This window comes from Hemicordylus capensis, chromosome 2 (assembly GCF_027244095.1).
Source record: "Hemicordylus capensis ecotype Gifberg chromosome 2, rHemCap1.1.pri, whole genome shotgun sequence".
NCBI lineage: Eukaryota > Metazoa > Chordata > Lepidosauria > Squamata > Cordylidae > Hemicordylus > Hemicordylus capensis.
The window spans coordinates 392738890-392753080 of record NC_069658.1 but is presented as its reverse complement, the minus strand read 5'-3'; the positions used below and the strand labels follow the sequence as shown (position 1 = coordinate 392753080).

At 43.8% G+C, this 14191-nt stretch overlaps 1 protein-coding gene across 9 annotated transcripts in view; it reads right to left on the bottom strand.

The window, feature by feature from the left end:
* The window catches only part of FBF1 (Fas binding factor 1), an 80380-nt gene that overhangs the window by 47465 nt on the left and 18724 nt on the right, over window positions 1-14191 (bottom strand). For 7 of the 9 annotated variants that reach the window (XM_053295792.1, XM_053295796.1, XM_053295801.1 and 4 more), the window contains 4 exons: window positions 13551-13687; window positions 8878-8977; window positions 8348-8782; window positions 7977-8054 (listed from right to left, as the gene is read on the bottom strand). In XM_053295792.1, coding sequence (XP_053151767.1) covers window positions 7977-8054; window positions 8348-8782; window positions 8878-8977; window positions 13551-13687 — 750 coding nt within the window. The remainder of the gene's footprint in view (window positions 1-7976; window positions 8055-8347; window positions 8783-8877; window positions 8978-13550; window positions 13688-14191) is intronic. The other 2 variants (XM_053295795.1, XM_053295797.1) reach the window with 2 other exon arrangements.

Below are 14191 nucleotides of genomic sequence, written 5' to 3'. Positions count from 1 at the left end.
CATTGTAAGGATTTCAGAAAGGCTTGGGGAATCTCCAGCAGCATTTGCTGACTGTCGACATCTGGGCAAAATGATCCTGGAAACCATAGTTGTAGCTAGCGCATACGTTAGCGGGTATGTAAGACGGTCACCTTTCAAGTTCAAGTTCTTTAATTTTACAGCCACAAGCCAAAACAAAAGAAAAAGGTTACAATTATATAACAATAGATAGAGTGTATATACTTAGAACAGGTTAGAATTAAAATTAGTTAAATTTTTTAACAAAATCGGAAACATAGTGGTAATAAAAATTAAAACAATAAAATGTCCTTATTAACCATCCGGTGATGTATATTTATGGCAGCAGCACAGAATTTAGCCACATTAGATGTAATTAAACACTCTGAGTCCAAAAGCAACAAGGAACAATAAAATTGCTCGTCGACCGGGGAATTTACAAAGCAAAGGTGTGATGAAAGATTCACGAATATCCTTATAAAACAGACAGAATAATAAAACATGTTCAATAGTTTCCATCTGATCCAGCCCACAAGGGCAAAGTCTGTCAGCAAATGGAACCCCTCTATAGCGCCCTTCTAGAACTGCCGAGGGTAAACAGTGGCAGTGAGCCAAGGTAAAAGCTTTCCTATACCTCGGAAATTCCAACCAAGTATAATAATTCATTGCAGAGACTAGATATCTTCTTTCCTCTGAGATGTAAAATTTGGAGACCTTCCCAAGGTCATTTTGCCGTTCGGAATCGAACACTTGTTGTTTAACCAGCAACCTTGCCAGATCAAATCCCAGCTTGGACAGAATTGTTACAGAGAGGCCCAAAGTAGCTATTTTAGCTTCAATAGACTGGATCCACCTGGAGCCAAAATCATCCTGTAAAATTAGGGGGGCCAGGCCAACTGGATGATAAATTAGCTTAAGCCAGTAACAAAGTATAGTAATCCAGACACTGGCCTCCACCCTAATAAAGCCAGACTCCAAACGGGCAGCAGCATTTGAAACAGATCTTGGGATATTAAGAGCAGTTCTCAAAAATCTTGACTGCACACATTCCAGAGTTGTTATATTTGGGAAAAAAACCCAGCTGCGCTCCATAAAGTAGTTGGGACAGTGATTTGGCTTTGAATAGTTTAAAAGCTGCTGGTAAGTAATAGCCACCTTTTGATCGCAAATTCTGTAAGATGGTGAGTGAGCTTTTCTGGGCATTGGAGGCTACATAGTTCGCGTGGGCCTTCTTAGTGCCCCCAGCATGGAAAACTACCCCCAGGTACTTAAAAAATAATACTTGCTCAATAAGTTGTCCTTCAATCCTCCAAGTGTGAATCTTAGGTCTCTGTGCGAAAGGCATTATTTTGGGTTTCTGAAAATTTATCTCCAAACCCCCCTCCTTGCAGTACAGATTTAATGCACTCAGCATTTTTTTGAGACCAATTGATGTCCTCGACCAGAGGACCGCATCATCTGCATAAAGCAAGATAGATATACAGTATGTCTCCCTGCAAATTTAGGAGGGTGGAAATCTAAAAGGCTCAATTGTTCCACCATAGAATTTATGTAGTAATTAAATAATAGTGGAGCAAGTATGCAGCCCTGCTTAACACCTCTCTGAGTCACAATAGCACTCGTTAGATGCCCTTGAAGGCTGCATCTAACTTTAAGAGAAGTGTCCAAATACAACACTTGAAGCAGGCATAACAGATGATGGTCTATGGAAGAAGTCCCCAGTTTTTCCCAAAGCTTAACCCTCGAAATAGAATCAAAAGCTGCCTTTAGGTCTACAAAGGCAGCATATAAAGAGGTCGTACCCAGGGAGGAATATTTCTCAATGAGGTATTGCAATACTAAACAATGATTGGTGGTAGATCGACCCTCCCTAAAGCCGGCCTGTTCATCAGCAAGAAGGTTCTCGTGATCCAGCCAATCCTTTAACTTATCATGTATTTGTTTTGCATAAAGCTTACCAACGATGTTAAGTAAACTGATGGGTCTATAATTGGCCGGATTAGCACGTGTACCCTTCTTAAACATAGGAACAACAACTGCAACCCTCCATGTTTTGGGGATTTGGCCAGTCCTATCTATGTAGGTGAAAAGTGAGGCCAGGATTGGTGCCCAACATTCTGGATTATTTTTAATTGCCTCCGGGGGAATAAAGTCTTCCCCTGGCACTTTGCCAGGTCTTAATTGCGCAATTAAAGAATGAATTTCAGAGATTGAAACCAGAGCCCATAAAGGTGTAGACTCAATCTCATGAGAAAGATGTTCAGAGCAAGCATTAGGGTCACTATACAGATCAGAGAAGTATTTCTCTCACACTTCAGGGTGGATATGACAGCTAGACGGAGTGAAATTATAACTGGAGGGATCCTTAACTAAGCACCAGAATAACGATGAATCTTTAGTTCTGACAGCCTGGGCTAACCTCTTCCAATTCTCCCTCACAGTCTCTTTTTTTTAATGCCATAACAAGCGCTTATATCACCTTTTTTCCTGCAGCAGAGTCTGATCATCGTGCCCACTAAAAGTTTTTTTATACTTCTGGTAACTAATAATAAGAGCTTTCCTGGCACTGACACATTCTCCATCGAACCAAGCTTGGGAGCCCCTTTGATGGTCCAAGAAGGCTTACAATAGCTGTTGACATTCGAGAACTAAGGCATTATAAGATGTCAAAAGGGTAGGTGGTGGATCATTATTGAGAATAGATTCACGTATATTCCTCAAATGATCAGAAGCCAACAGATCTTTAAATGTTTGATCCAAATGAGTTGACCATCTTCCTCAACAGGAAGTGGGTACAAAGATTTTAAGTGTGGGTGGAGGGAAGGGGACTTGAGACAAAGGAAAATAGGTAAATGGTCACTATTAAATCTAGGGGTAAGTTCCAAACTCTCCACGTAAGGGAGAAGATTTCTTGAGGAAATGAAATAGTCAATAAGGCTCATCTTAGAACCTGCCAGATAAGTGAACTCAGCAGGATGATCTTTAGGGACTAAGCCGTTCAGTATAGTGAAATTGACTCTAAAAACCATGTGACTTAGACACAAGCTGCATGGTTAGATTTCATATCCTTAGAAGAACGAATGAAAGGGAGTTCATCTACTCCTAAACTATTAGGGTAGGCCTTCTGTTGTAAATATAAGGTAAAATCGTCTGGGCCTATCCTCGCATTCAGGTCCCCCCCATTACCACAAAAGCGTCCGAAAAGGCAAATAAGAGATCTACAATATAGTTTTCCAATTCAGACCAGACCACTCCAATCTGCGATTTTCTGTTCAGTGGAGGAAGGTAAATATTAATGATCAACAGTTTATAACAAGCGAATTGGATCAAGACAGCCATGGCAAAAGGTGTAAGAGAAGAGAGGAGTCTTGAAGAGGCTCGCAATGAGGTGGCAACAAGAACACCCAGACCACCTTTACATCTACCACAGCCCACCCCTGGCAACGCTTTGAGTGTGTAAGACAGAAAGCCATCAAGGATTAGGTCATCCAACATCCAAGTTTCTTGTAAAACAAGAAACTCCCTAAAAGAGGGAACAATTATAGAAGAATGCCAGCCCGATATATTCCACATTAGAAGCCCTATTTTGTTTTGTCATTGCATAGCTATCAATGAATCCTCAAGCAGCAAGATCATCCTCCCTGCAGGCATTATTTGAGTAGTAAATCTCATCAGATTGATTTGAAAGGCCTAAAGGGACAGAAGCCATCCTATCATCAACCACGGGGGTGATCACAGGATGTGTTACATCCAAAGACATTTCCTTAAAGGGCTGAAACCCTTCCTGCATAACACCGTTATTCAGACTTCTGCTAACCAGAGCATCTTTTAAATGAGATAATCTGGTTACAATATCAATTTGCTCATTAACCGGGAGCTTTCCAAAACTTACAAGCAGGGCTTCCTCTTCAGGCAAGAGGCCATCAATTTGATTGTCAGCCGCCTTATTAGATTGTACCTCAATTATTTGGTGCTCATTAACTGGGAGCTTCCCAGAGCTTGTGGGCAAGGCTTCCTTTTCAGGTGGAGAATCATCCATTACACTATCAACCACCTTATTAGATTGTACCTCAACTATTTGATTGAGAGGGCCAGTAATGTGCTTAATATTACAGTCCTGAAAAACTCTAGTCGCTCGAATTTTACAACACTGAAGCACACTTTGATAGCTCAACAGTTCAGAAACCATAGCCTTGGAAGAAAATGTTACAATAGTACGAGCACTGTAATAGTTAAAATACAGATATTGAATATCAAGAACATCATTGACGGTAAAGAAAGTCAAGCCAAGCATTCTCATTAGATGAATAAAGTGAAGCTTTCATTCACTCTGCTGTAGCAGCCCTCAAGGCTTAGGGAAGTTAACAACACCTGCTTTGTAAGGGACCAGCCGCAACTGGAAGCCATTATCAGCTCCTGGAGTGGTAGACTTCAATAGTTCAGATGGTAAGGATGACTGTCTCAAAATGTGGGCTTCCCTCCTAATGATCAACCCTGAGTCCTCAGAAGTTTCAGCTGTCTCCCCAATAAAGGGCTCAGCCCCCGATATTTGTTCCAGAGGAAGCTCAACTGTCCCTTTAGCAGCAGATTTCATCTTCTTCCTTTGATTTACTTGGTTCTTTCAGTTCCCGGCTCTGTTTATGGTGCCAGCATGAGAGCTTTGTGGAGCATCTAAAATTTCAAATAATCTATTAAAGTTCATTTTCGTGCTCCATCCTGATGAAGTGGAAGACCTTTTATTATCATTTTCATTTTTAGTATTATGTCTATGTTTATTTTTATTTTTGTTTTTATTTTTATCTGTATTTGTATTAATATTTTAGTTTTCCTTCTTCAATGAACCTTTTTCTTTAGACTTAGCAAACTGAATAGGAGAATGTGTTATTTGTATTTCATCTAAATGTGAGGAAGTTGAAGATAAATTAAGCAGAGATGGAGAAAGATCACCAATTATTGCATCAGCCTTCTTGGTAACCGTCGATTGTAAGACTGCCTCAGTGAGCATACTCAGTAAATTCTTACACTCCTCAAGAAATGCTCTAATCAGTGGTATTCCCATGGACCAGGTGGAAGCGAGACTATTAAGCTGCTCTTGCTGTTTAATCATAATTTCCATAATAGCAAGAGACCATTGGTCTTGATTACACATGGAACCTCCATCACACATAGAGCCTCCATTGTCGGGTGCAAAAGAAACTTGAGGCGTTGTAACAGTATCTTTCCAAGTAGTATCCCCCAGACCAGAATTAACTGAATTGGCAACTCTTGCCTCCGCATTAGCAATCTCTTGAGCCAAATCAGAGCATGTATTTTGCATCTCCTGAGCAACTGGGAAGTCCAGGCAGAAAGGTCCAAGAGACCTATCTAAGTCAGATGTTGTCCCGGTCTTTTCTAAAGCCATATCTGGGGTCAGCGTTGTAGTGTCCACAGATTTAACAGGAGGAAAGAAGTCAGTAATAGTAGCCTTTCCATTATTTCTCCGGCCCTTTGTAAATTGTACTCCGGCATCAGCTGGCAGAATGCACAGCGTACAATAAATGGCTCTAGTAAATACCATTTCACAAGGAGATGGTAATAGTTTATCCTCAAAAAAGAGATAATTGCCAATTAACAAGATACATTGCCAGCTGCATTTAAAATAAAAAAGACAAAAGCACCAATTAAGCCATTAGCAGCATTAATGGAGGAGCAAAAACTTCAAGGCTTCAGGAATTAAATCCACATAGGCATTGCTAACCAACCTTACATCGACGATTCGCATTTAAAAACAGGGATCAGAATCCTAAACATTTGGTCAGCTTATTCCATTAAATCTCTTGGTTTGTTTGCATTCGTTTGTTTAAATTCATTATCTTCAGCAGGAGCTCAGATAGCTGCATCTGTGCTTGCCAACACCGGAACTGGAACTCCACCGTCACCTTGCATGATGCCATTAGACCGAGTAATTTTTGAACTTGTTCAGTCCGCTGTAGCAGTTGGGCCTTGAAGGTTTCCATCAGAGAACGGATGTGGAGATAATGCTCTTGTGGGAGACACGCTCGTTTGAACAGCATGTCTAGCACTGCTCCAAGGAAACCTATGGATGTTGTTGGATGTAGTTTCGACTTTTCCCAATTGACTTGGATCCCTAAGTCTTTCAGCAGTTGAAGGAAATACTGGATTTGGGACTCCAATTCTGACCTGTTTTGATGTTCCAGGAGCCAGTCATCCAGGTATGGAAACACGAAGATCCATTGTGTGTGCAGGTAGGCTGTACCTCCTCCCATAAAGCGGGTGCTGGGGGAGTGATCTTCATGCCTTCAAAGCTTGGCAAAGCTTCAAACTCGATTGCGTAACCGGAGTTGATAATCCCCACTGGTCTGATGTTATCTGGTGCCGTGCTGGAAGATGACTTGCTAGTCTGATGACACAAAGTGACAAGGCAGGTGGTATTACAGGAATGCCACTGACGGCCAGTACATCGGTGTTCAACACTCTGGCAGGCGATGAAGAAGTGTGCAGTGGACGATCTGGGGAATCAAAGAGACAGCTTGGAGGTATCCTTCCCAAGATGGGAACCTTGATTCCTGTGTGCAAAGCCCTTCTTATAGTACAGCTTATATTGTGTCTTTTGTTCTGCTATCAATAGCCAGAATGTTGTGGACTGAAGTTCTGATAGCAGGAAGAGCTTTGCGCTGTTGTCGCTGAAGAGCAAAAGCTTTTTGCCATAAATCTTGATTTCTTTAAAGTCTCCATAGTTGAGTCAGTCAAACTGCTAAAGAGACCCATGCCATTGAATGGTAGATTTTCAATGCAGTATCTCATATCATTTTGTAATGTTGAGGAACGTAACCAGGCATGATGCCTGAGGGAGACTGCAGTAGTCACTGACCGTGATTCATTCTCCACCAAGTGTTTAAAAGTACTTAGCTGCTGTCTGGTAAGATCACCTGACTTGCCAAGAATCTCTTCATATTTAGCCTTGAATTCCCCCGGTTTTAATCAAGAGAATTCCTTTAGTAAAGAGTCCCACAGGCCATGATTGTAACAAGCCATACAGGCTGCATAGTTTGCAATGCAAATTGAAAAGCTTGCAGTTGAGTAAATGCGGCGTCCAAAAAAACCCCAACTAGTTTTCTGCCTTCCTTATCTGAGGGTGTGGTATGGCGGTGGCCTGACTTAGATGAAGCCACACATTCTATTACTAAAGAGTTCGGAGTTGGGTGCTTCAAAAAGTAACCATTCTCCTCCTCTTGAATACAGTACAGACCCTCCAGGCACTTGGAAGTCGGAGTAGAGGTCTGCAAGACTTCCCACACTGTCTTGGCAGCTTTCAAAATAGCTGGCGACATGGGCAAAGCAACAGGCTGTGTTGATTGCACCATAGCCATCATTTTATAAACTAACTCAAGGTCTGGTGTTGGTTGTTTTCTTTCCAAACCTAGAAACTGTGCCATCTGTTGTATCATTTTAGTGTAGGATTTCATTTCCTCGTTAGGTGAGGTGGACGGTTTTGAGGGAACATCCGAGGGTGGATCTGAGGGATGTTCACGTATTTCGCCCTCATCATCAGTGTCAGGCTCTGACGAGGCAGAGGAATCGTAGGAGTCATCATATGGTACAAGGATCTCTACTGGAGCCCCTTTCGGGTGAGAAGGCGGAGGTGGATGCGGTCTATCTCCAGCAGGATGTGGAATAATCAGATGTGGAGGCACAGATGGCACTGCAGGCTCTGCAGGTGTGTTCATAGGATGTATTGTCCAAATACTGAGAAGCAATAACTCGAAGGTCTTGATGTATCAGTGGTCGAAAAGAAACTGAATCAAAATGGCGCCTGACTGTCAGAAAAAAGGAAGGCAATGAGCACGTGCATGGCAGGGAGGGGCGCCAGAGAGGAGCTAATTAATCCAACCAAAAGGTCCCTGTGCAGGTGCAGTAACCCATTTCTCATGATGACAATGGATCACTTCCAGATCATGTCAATAACCAGGACAACTTACCCTGATTCTTCCACTCTGGCAGGCTTATCTGTTGGGACAACAGACTGCTGATGCTGTCGTGTGGAGGAAGTAGGTTGGCTGATAAAAAACAAAAACATTAAAGTTCTAGTTTGGAAGTAGTTAATACAACAATACTCCCCTCTATATCAGTCTGAGATATGAGTCTTATCGTGAGAGGGCAATTTGTGCAGCACTAATGGCCATTTTTCAAGTGAACCACATGAGTTGGGCAGGCACAGCAAATTTACTATAAAGAATAATTGTTGAAGGCATAAAGGGAATGGCAAATGATGGCTGGTGAAAATAAGATTTTCTATTTATACAATCTGAAGAGCTTTAAGTGCCCAAATCTAGGAGGCCCCTGGTCTCACCTAGTAAGAGCAATGGCATCCACCTCATGTCCATGAATCAGAGGGTCTGAAGGCTCAGGTCTCTTCACTTTCTCTTGCACTTGAGATTTCTTTTGAGATAAGACATTACTCAGCCAGCTGTCTCCATCCTCCTCCTTCATTATTTCAGGCTTCAGTGTTTTTTCTTCAGCAGCTGGTTTGGATCTAGAAGGGAGTTGACCAGTTGGAATAGGGCGATCAGTATCAGAAGGGCCAGATGACACATCCAGAATGCCTCCTCTTACAGTGGTCTTGCTGGATTCCTTTAGTGGAGATGAAGGAGGCAAGTCAAAATCTTCGTCTTTGAGCCCTAGCCAATCAGCTCCAGTCTTGCTCCGTATGGGGCTGGAAGATGCTGGAGTGGAAGGTTTTGATCTCTGGTCTGTTTTCAGCTCGCTGAGGTTCTCTGAGGAAAACCTGCAACAGGAAAGCCATGTGTCAGAATCAGAGACAGTAAGATTTCACAAAATCTTCATGGAAGAAAGTTATGTTTGTGGTTAGTGAAGCATTACCTGACAGACTGTCTTCTTGACTGCCGTCCCTCTGGAATGGAGGCCACAGTGGGTTGGTAGGCTCCAAACATAAACTCATCATCCAAAGGGTCTTCCTTATCTGTATGGAAAAGAGCACTGAGAGTCAAGTGGATGAAATGCACACTTAGCTGCTCTCTTGCTTTCACTGCAGACTTTAGAGATTCCAAAGTCAGAAGAGACTGCCTGGTCTAAATAAGTAGAATACAATATGCAAAACAGAGCATTGGTTCACTTACCATGAAGGCTACTTCTGGTTGCTGAGACCAGGGACATCTCTATGGGTTATCCCTCTCGAGAGCTCCAAGGCAGGACAGAATCTGATTTGACAAAGAAAAGAAGATACGCCTACCCGGGCCTGAGGGGGATAACCCCGCCCTAGTTCTTTTGGGCCGAGATAGCAAAAGGACACATGGACCATATACATTTGACAGATGAAGATGATGATGATGATTACATTTATATCCCGCTCTTCCTCCAAGGAACCCAGAGCGGTGTACTACATACTTAAGTTTCTCTTTCACAACAACCCTGTGAAGTAGGTTAGGCTGAGAGAGAAGTGACAGGCCCAGAGTCACCCAGCTAGTATCATGGCTGAATGGGGATTTGAACTCGGGTCTCCTCGGTCCTGGTCCAGCACTCTAACCGAGAAAACGCACAGACCAGAAATATTTAATAGGTCTTGTACGGAACAGAATTTGTTGGTAGCAGGCCAGAGCGCCAAAAAAACGGATTGGTCGAGATGTCCCTGGTCTCAGCAACCAGAAGAAGCCTTCATGGTCAGTGAACCAATGTTTCGTTCTCAGTTGCTGAAAGCCAGGGACATCTCTAAGGGACATACCACAGCTGGCCAACTAGGGTGGGAGTGCTCTGGCCTATTGTCAAGGAAGAACCTGCTGCAAAACCCGCCTACCAAATGAGGCCAGGGCTGAAGCATAATCATCAATTTTATAGTGCCTGGTTAAAGTGGAGGGAGAGGCCCAAGTAGCTGCTCTGCATATTTCATCAACAGAGGTATTGGTGGAGAAGGCTGCCGAGGTTGCCGCTACCCTCGTTGAATGTGCGAGGACATGAGAAGGTGCAGGGGCATAGCAAGACTGGAGTGGGCCCAGAGACAAGATTTTAAAATGGGTGCCCCCTCACTGAAGTTCAGCTCATGAAGTAAAGAAATCTTATATGAGGCTGAATAGTGGTAACAAAAAGCATAGTAAAATTTATATATATACAACCTATGTGCCACAATAGAATATAATCCTAAATTATTTTTTTTAAGCTTTTGTAAATTGTGGATGATGCAAGTCATTTAATGGTACTAGAGAAAGACATGCTGTTCTGGTAGCTCCAGGTCTTAACACTCACATCAATTTCGGAGGATGAATACAACTGAAGGAAGCCCGGGTGGGTGCGCGGCTGGGGGAGTCAGTCATGTGACTTGCCTCTGGGGGGCTCACCAAGGCAGTGGGCCCCCAGACAACTGTCTCCCCTTGCCCTATTATAGTTACGCCCCCGAGAAGGTGACCTAAGATGTTGAGCCTCGTAGGCCATGGCAATCAAGCCCTTATCCACTTTGTGATAGTTGCAGGCGAGACAGTCGTCCCCAAGGACCGTGGATGGAAGGAGATGAACATAGCCTCCAACAGTCTAAAAGAAGCTGACCTCTTGATATAAGCCTTAAGGCAGTGCCAGACATCTAGTTTGTGCCACTGTCGTTCTCTGGGGTGAGATGGATGAGGGCAAAAAGAAGGGAGAAAAGTGTCCCGCAACAGGTGAAAGGTTGATGAAACTTTAGGATGTACAAATGGATCCAGGATTAGTCTGATGGCGTCTTTTAGGAAGACGCAGAATGACTTATTGATCAACAAGGCCTGTAGTTCAGAAATATGTCTGGCAGATGTGACCGCAACGAGGAAAGCTAACTTGAAGGATAGGATCCAAATAGGGATGGTTTTAACCGGTTCAAACGGGGGAAACTGAAGGGCTCTGAGAACAGTATGTAAATCCCACGTGGGAAACCTGTGAACAGTTGGTGGAGATAGCAAGGAGGCGCCTCTCAAAAACCTCCACAAATATGGGTGAGACTGGGAAATCTGTGTAGACCCACTAGAAATCAGGGTGACCAAGGACGCCACTTGTCTTTTAAGAGTATTAGGTCGTAGTCCCCTCTAGACCCTCCTGCAAAAACTGGAGGAGGTGTTGCAAGGTTGCAGCTCCCATGGGGACGGAGTGATGGGCCATCCAACACAGGAAGGTCCTCCATGTATACTGGTAGATTCTCTCAGTAGACGCTCGGCATGATGCTAGCATGGTTTTTAGCATGCCCCCAGAGTACCCGTGTTGGCTCAGCAAGCGCTGCTCAGTCTCCAAAAGGCAAGCCGTAACGAACATGGGTTTGGATGATAGACTGGGCCTTGGGAGATAAAATTGTGGTCCGGGGGCAACTGCCAGGGGGGCTCAGTTGTCAGATGAAGAAGCTCCAGAAACCACGGTCTCCTGGGTCAAAAAGGGGTGACAAGCAGAACGTCAGCCTGCAATAGACGTACTCTTCACAGTACTCTGGCTAGGAGAGGAGTCGGAGGAAATGCGTATAAGAGACCCTTCAGCCACGGGCATGAGAGAGCATCTACGGCTGTCACCCCTTGACACGGGAATCTGGACTTGAACATGGGCAGTTTTGCATTCTCTGGAGTTGCAAAAAGATCTGTTACTGGAACCCCCATGCGCTCTGTGATCTGTGTGAAAACTCTCGGATTGAGAGACCACTCTCCCGGGCAGATGTCTGCGTGGCTTAGCCAATCTGCTACCACGTTTAATTCTCCTTTAACGTGATAAGCTACTATGGATCCCAGGTTCTTCTCTGTCCATGATAGGAGAAGCCCAGCCTCTTGATGAAGAGATCTGGACCTGTTTGTTCACATATGCCTTGGCTGTTGTGTTGTCGGTCTTGACTAACACATGAGCAGCGCGCATAGGGTTGACTGGAAGGCTAACAGGGCCAGATGATGGCACGAAGTTCTCACCAGTTTATACTGTGTGCCCTTTCTTGGGGGGACCACAGACCTTGAGTGGAAAGATTGTGACATTGGGTCCCCCAGTCCATCGCTGGCATCCGTCATCAGGATGATCCTGGGAGGAGCCAGGAACTGTTTGCCCTGTAGAAGATTGTTGGGAACCAGCCACCAGCGAAGCAATATATGGAGGTGAACTGGTAAGACAAGCAGCAGCTTCCTTTTCCTCGCAGTTGATTTCTGATGAGGAAGGAGAAACCACTGAAGGTTGCGAAGATGGAAATGTGCCCATTGTACTGAGTCCAGAGTGGCTACCATCAAGCCCAGCAGCCTCACCAAGACATTGAGAGGTAGCCGCCATTTTGTTTGACTCACTGCACCGTGTTAAGAAGCCTATTTTCCGAATCTCCTCCGATGTTGGTGGCGGGTTTGCCGGCAGCAATCTGGGAAACAATTTCTTGCCGGTTGGCTGGTCTGAGGAGGCAGTATGATGACGGGCCGCTGAAGCTCGCGTCTCGGAGGCAGGAGATGCGCTGTGGACCCAGTGGCGTGCGGCGAGGGAGGCTGGAAAGCAGCCATCGCCAACGCAGAGCAGGCAGACACAATGGGCAACTGATTGGTGGCTGATAGTGCTGCTGGTGGCTCGCCAGCAGGGAAACTGGTCGGCTTTTTGGCAGCCGTTTCTGGCTCCTCCGGATGGCAGAAGGGGGGCCCCGGAAAGGCCATGACCGATCTGGCCCAAAATCTTTTTGCTGCACTCCCCTTGGCACTAAAATAATTATACTGCCCTGGCTCCTCTGCTCATTCAATGAGGAAGGGGGGCGAAAAAGGGAAGAGAGGAAAGGAGAGAAGGAATGTGATAGTAGTTTATTTTTATATATTTATTATATATATATATATATATATATATATATATATATATATATATATATATATATATATATGGATGGAAGTCCACAAGGAAAAGAGAAATAGAAGAGACAAATGAAGGAACGAACAAAAAGAGAGAAGATAGAATTGCTAGAGCGAGGAAAAAACGCTGCCTGGAGCTGCCGAGGACAGAAAGAACTGAGGTGGGGTTATCCCCCTCAGGCTTGGTTAGGTGTGTCTTCTTTTCTTTGTCAAATCAGATTCTGTCCTGCCTTGGAGCACTCGAGAGGGATAAGCCATAGAGATGTCCCTGGCATCCTAACAACCGAGAACATATATAAACACAAGCAGCCCCTGGGTGGTATCAATCTTCATTTCAGGGGGGTGGGTAGGAAACATTGTTTTAACCTCATGATCATGGTAAATGTTTATGAATATAATAGATATGTGATTTGAAGGCTCTGGAACCAGAAGGGAGTATAATGAACTCTTATAATGAAATTACTTTAAAGCAAAGCATATAGCTTGTGCGGTGGGTGGGTGGAACCCTTCAATATCCTTGTCAGAGCAAGTATTTTGTGTATAAGTAAAATCCAACATAATCTATATAATCTATAATCCAATAATCTATAGTAATATTTTCCATATACCTCTTTCAAGCATCAGTGTCCTAATTAGTTATGGACATCTCTGCTGTTTCAGAGGAGGAGCAAAAAGACTTCCCAGAATATTGTATGCAGGAGAAAGAATGAGAGGATTGATCATTCTCATTACACTTGCCTGGCTGCTTTTGATATTTCTTATCAAGTTTGAACTCCCTATGTTCTCCTGTGCTTGGACGCTCTAAGAGTTTTGCGGCTGTTCCTCGTCCCAGCAATTCATCCAGCATGGATCGGGCAGGACGAGGGTCCTCTCTGCTAAAAAGAAAGACCAGTTCTACATCACACACAAGGATTCTCCAAGAGAGAATATGATGGCTTTTCCAACATACTTCACTACTACTCCAGTTTTTATTTCAACACTAGCCTTTATAGCTTATTTACTGAATAAATAAATAAATTGAATAAATAAATAAATAATAAATAGCTGACAATAAAACATTGAAGACATTCATGCAGTTTCTGCCAAAGGTCTGGTCATTTTAGTATCTATGTTTTACTAGTTTATACTAGGACAGTCCAGTGCAATTGCAGGCAGCATCAGGCATGCAACCTGATTTTGTTTAGCCCTGCAATCCACTGCATTATTAATTTCTGGGTGTCGCAGTCAGAATGCAGGGCTGGTTGACCTCAGCTTTCTGATCCAGTCTGCTTCAGAAAAGGTGAAAGTACTTTGGTTTCCTCTTCTGCCTTCATGTTATCCTCTACCTTGAATGTGCTGGATGGGAGCAGAGAAGAAACTAACAAGGAGGCACTTCCATT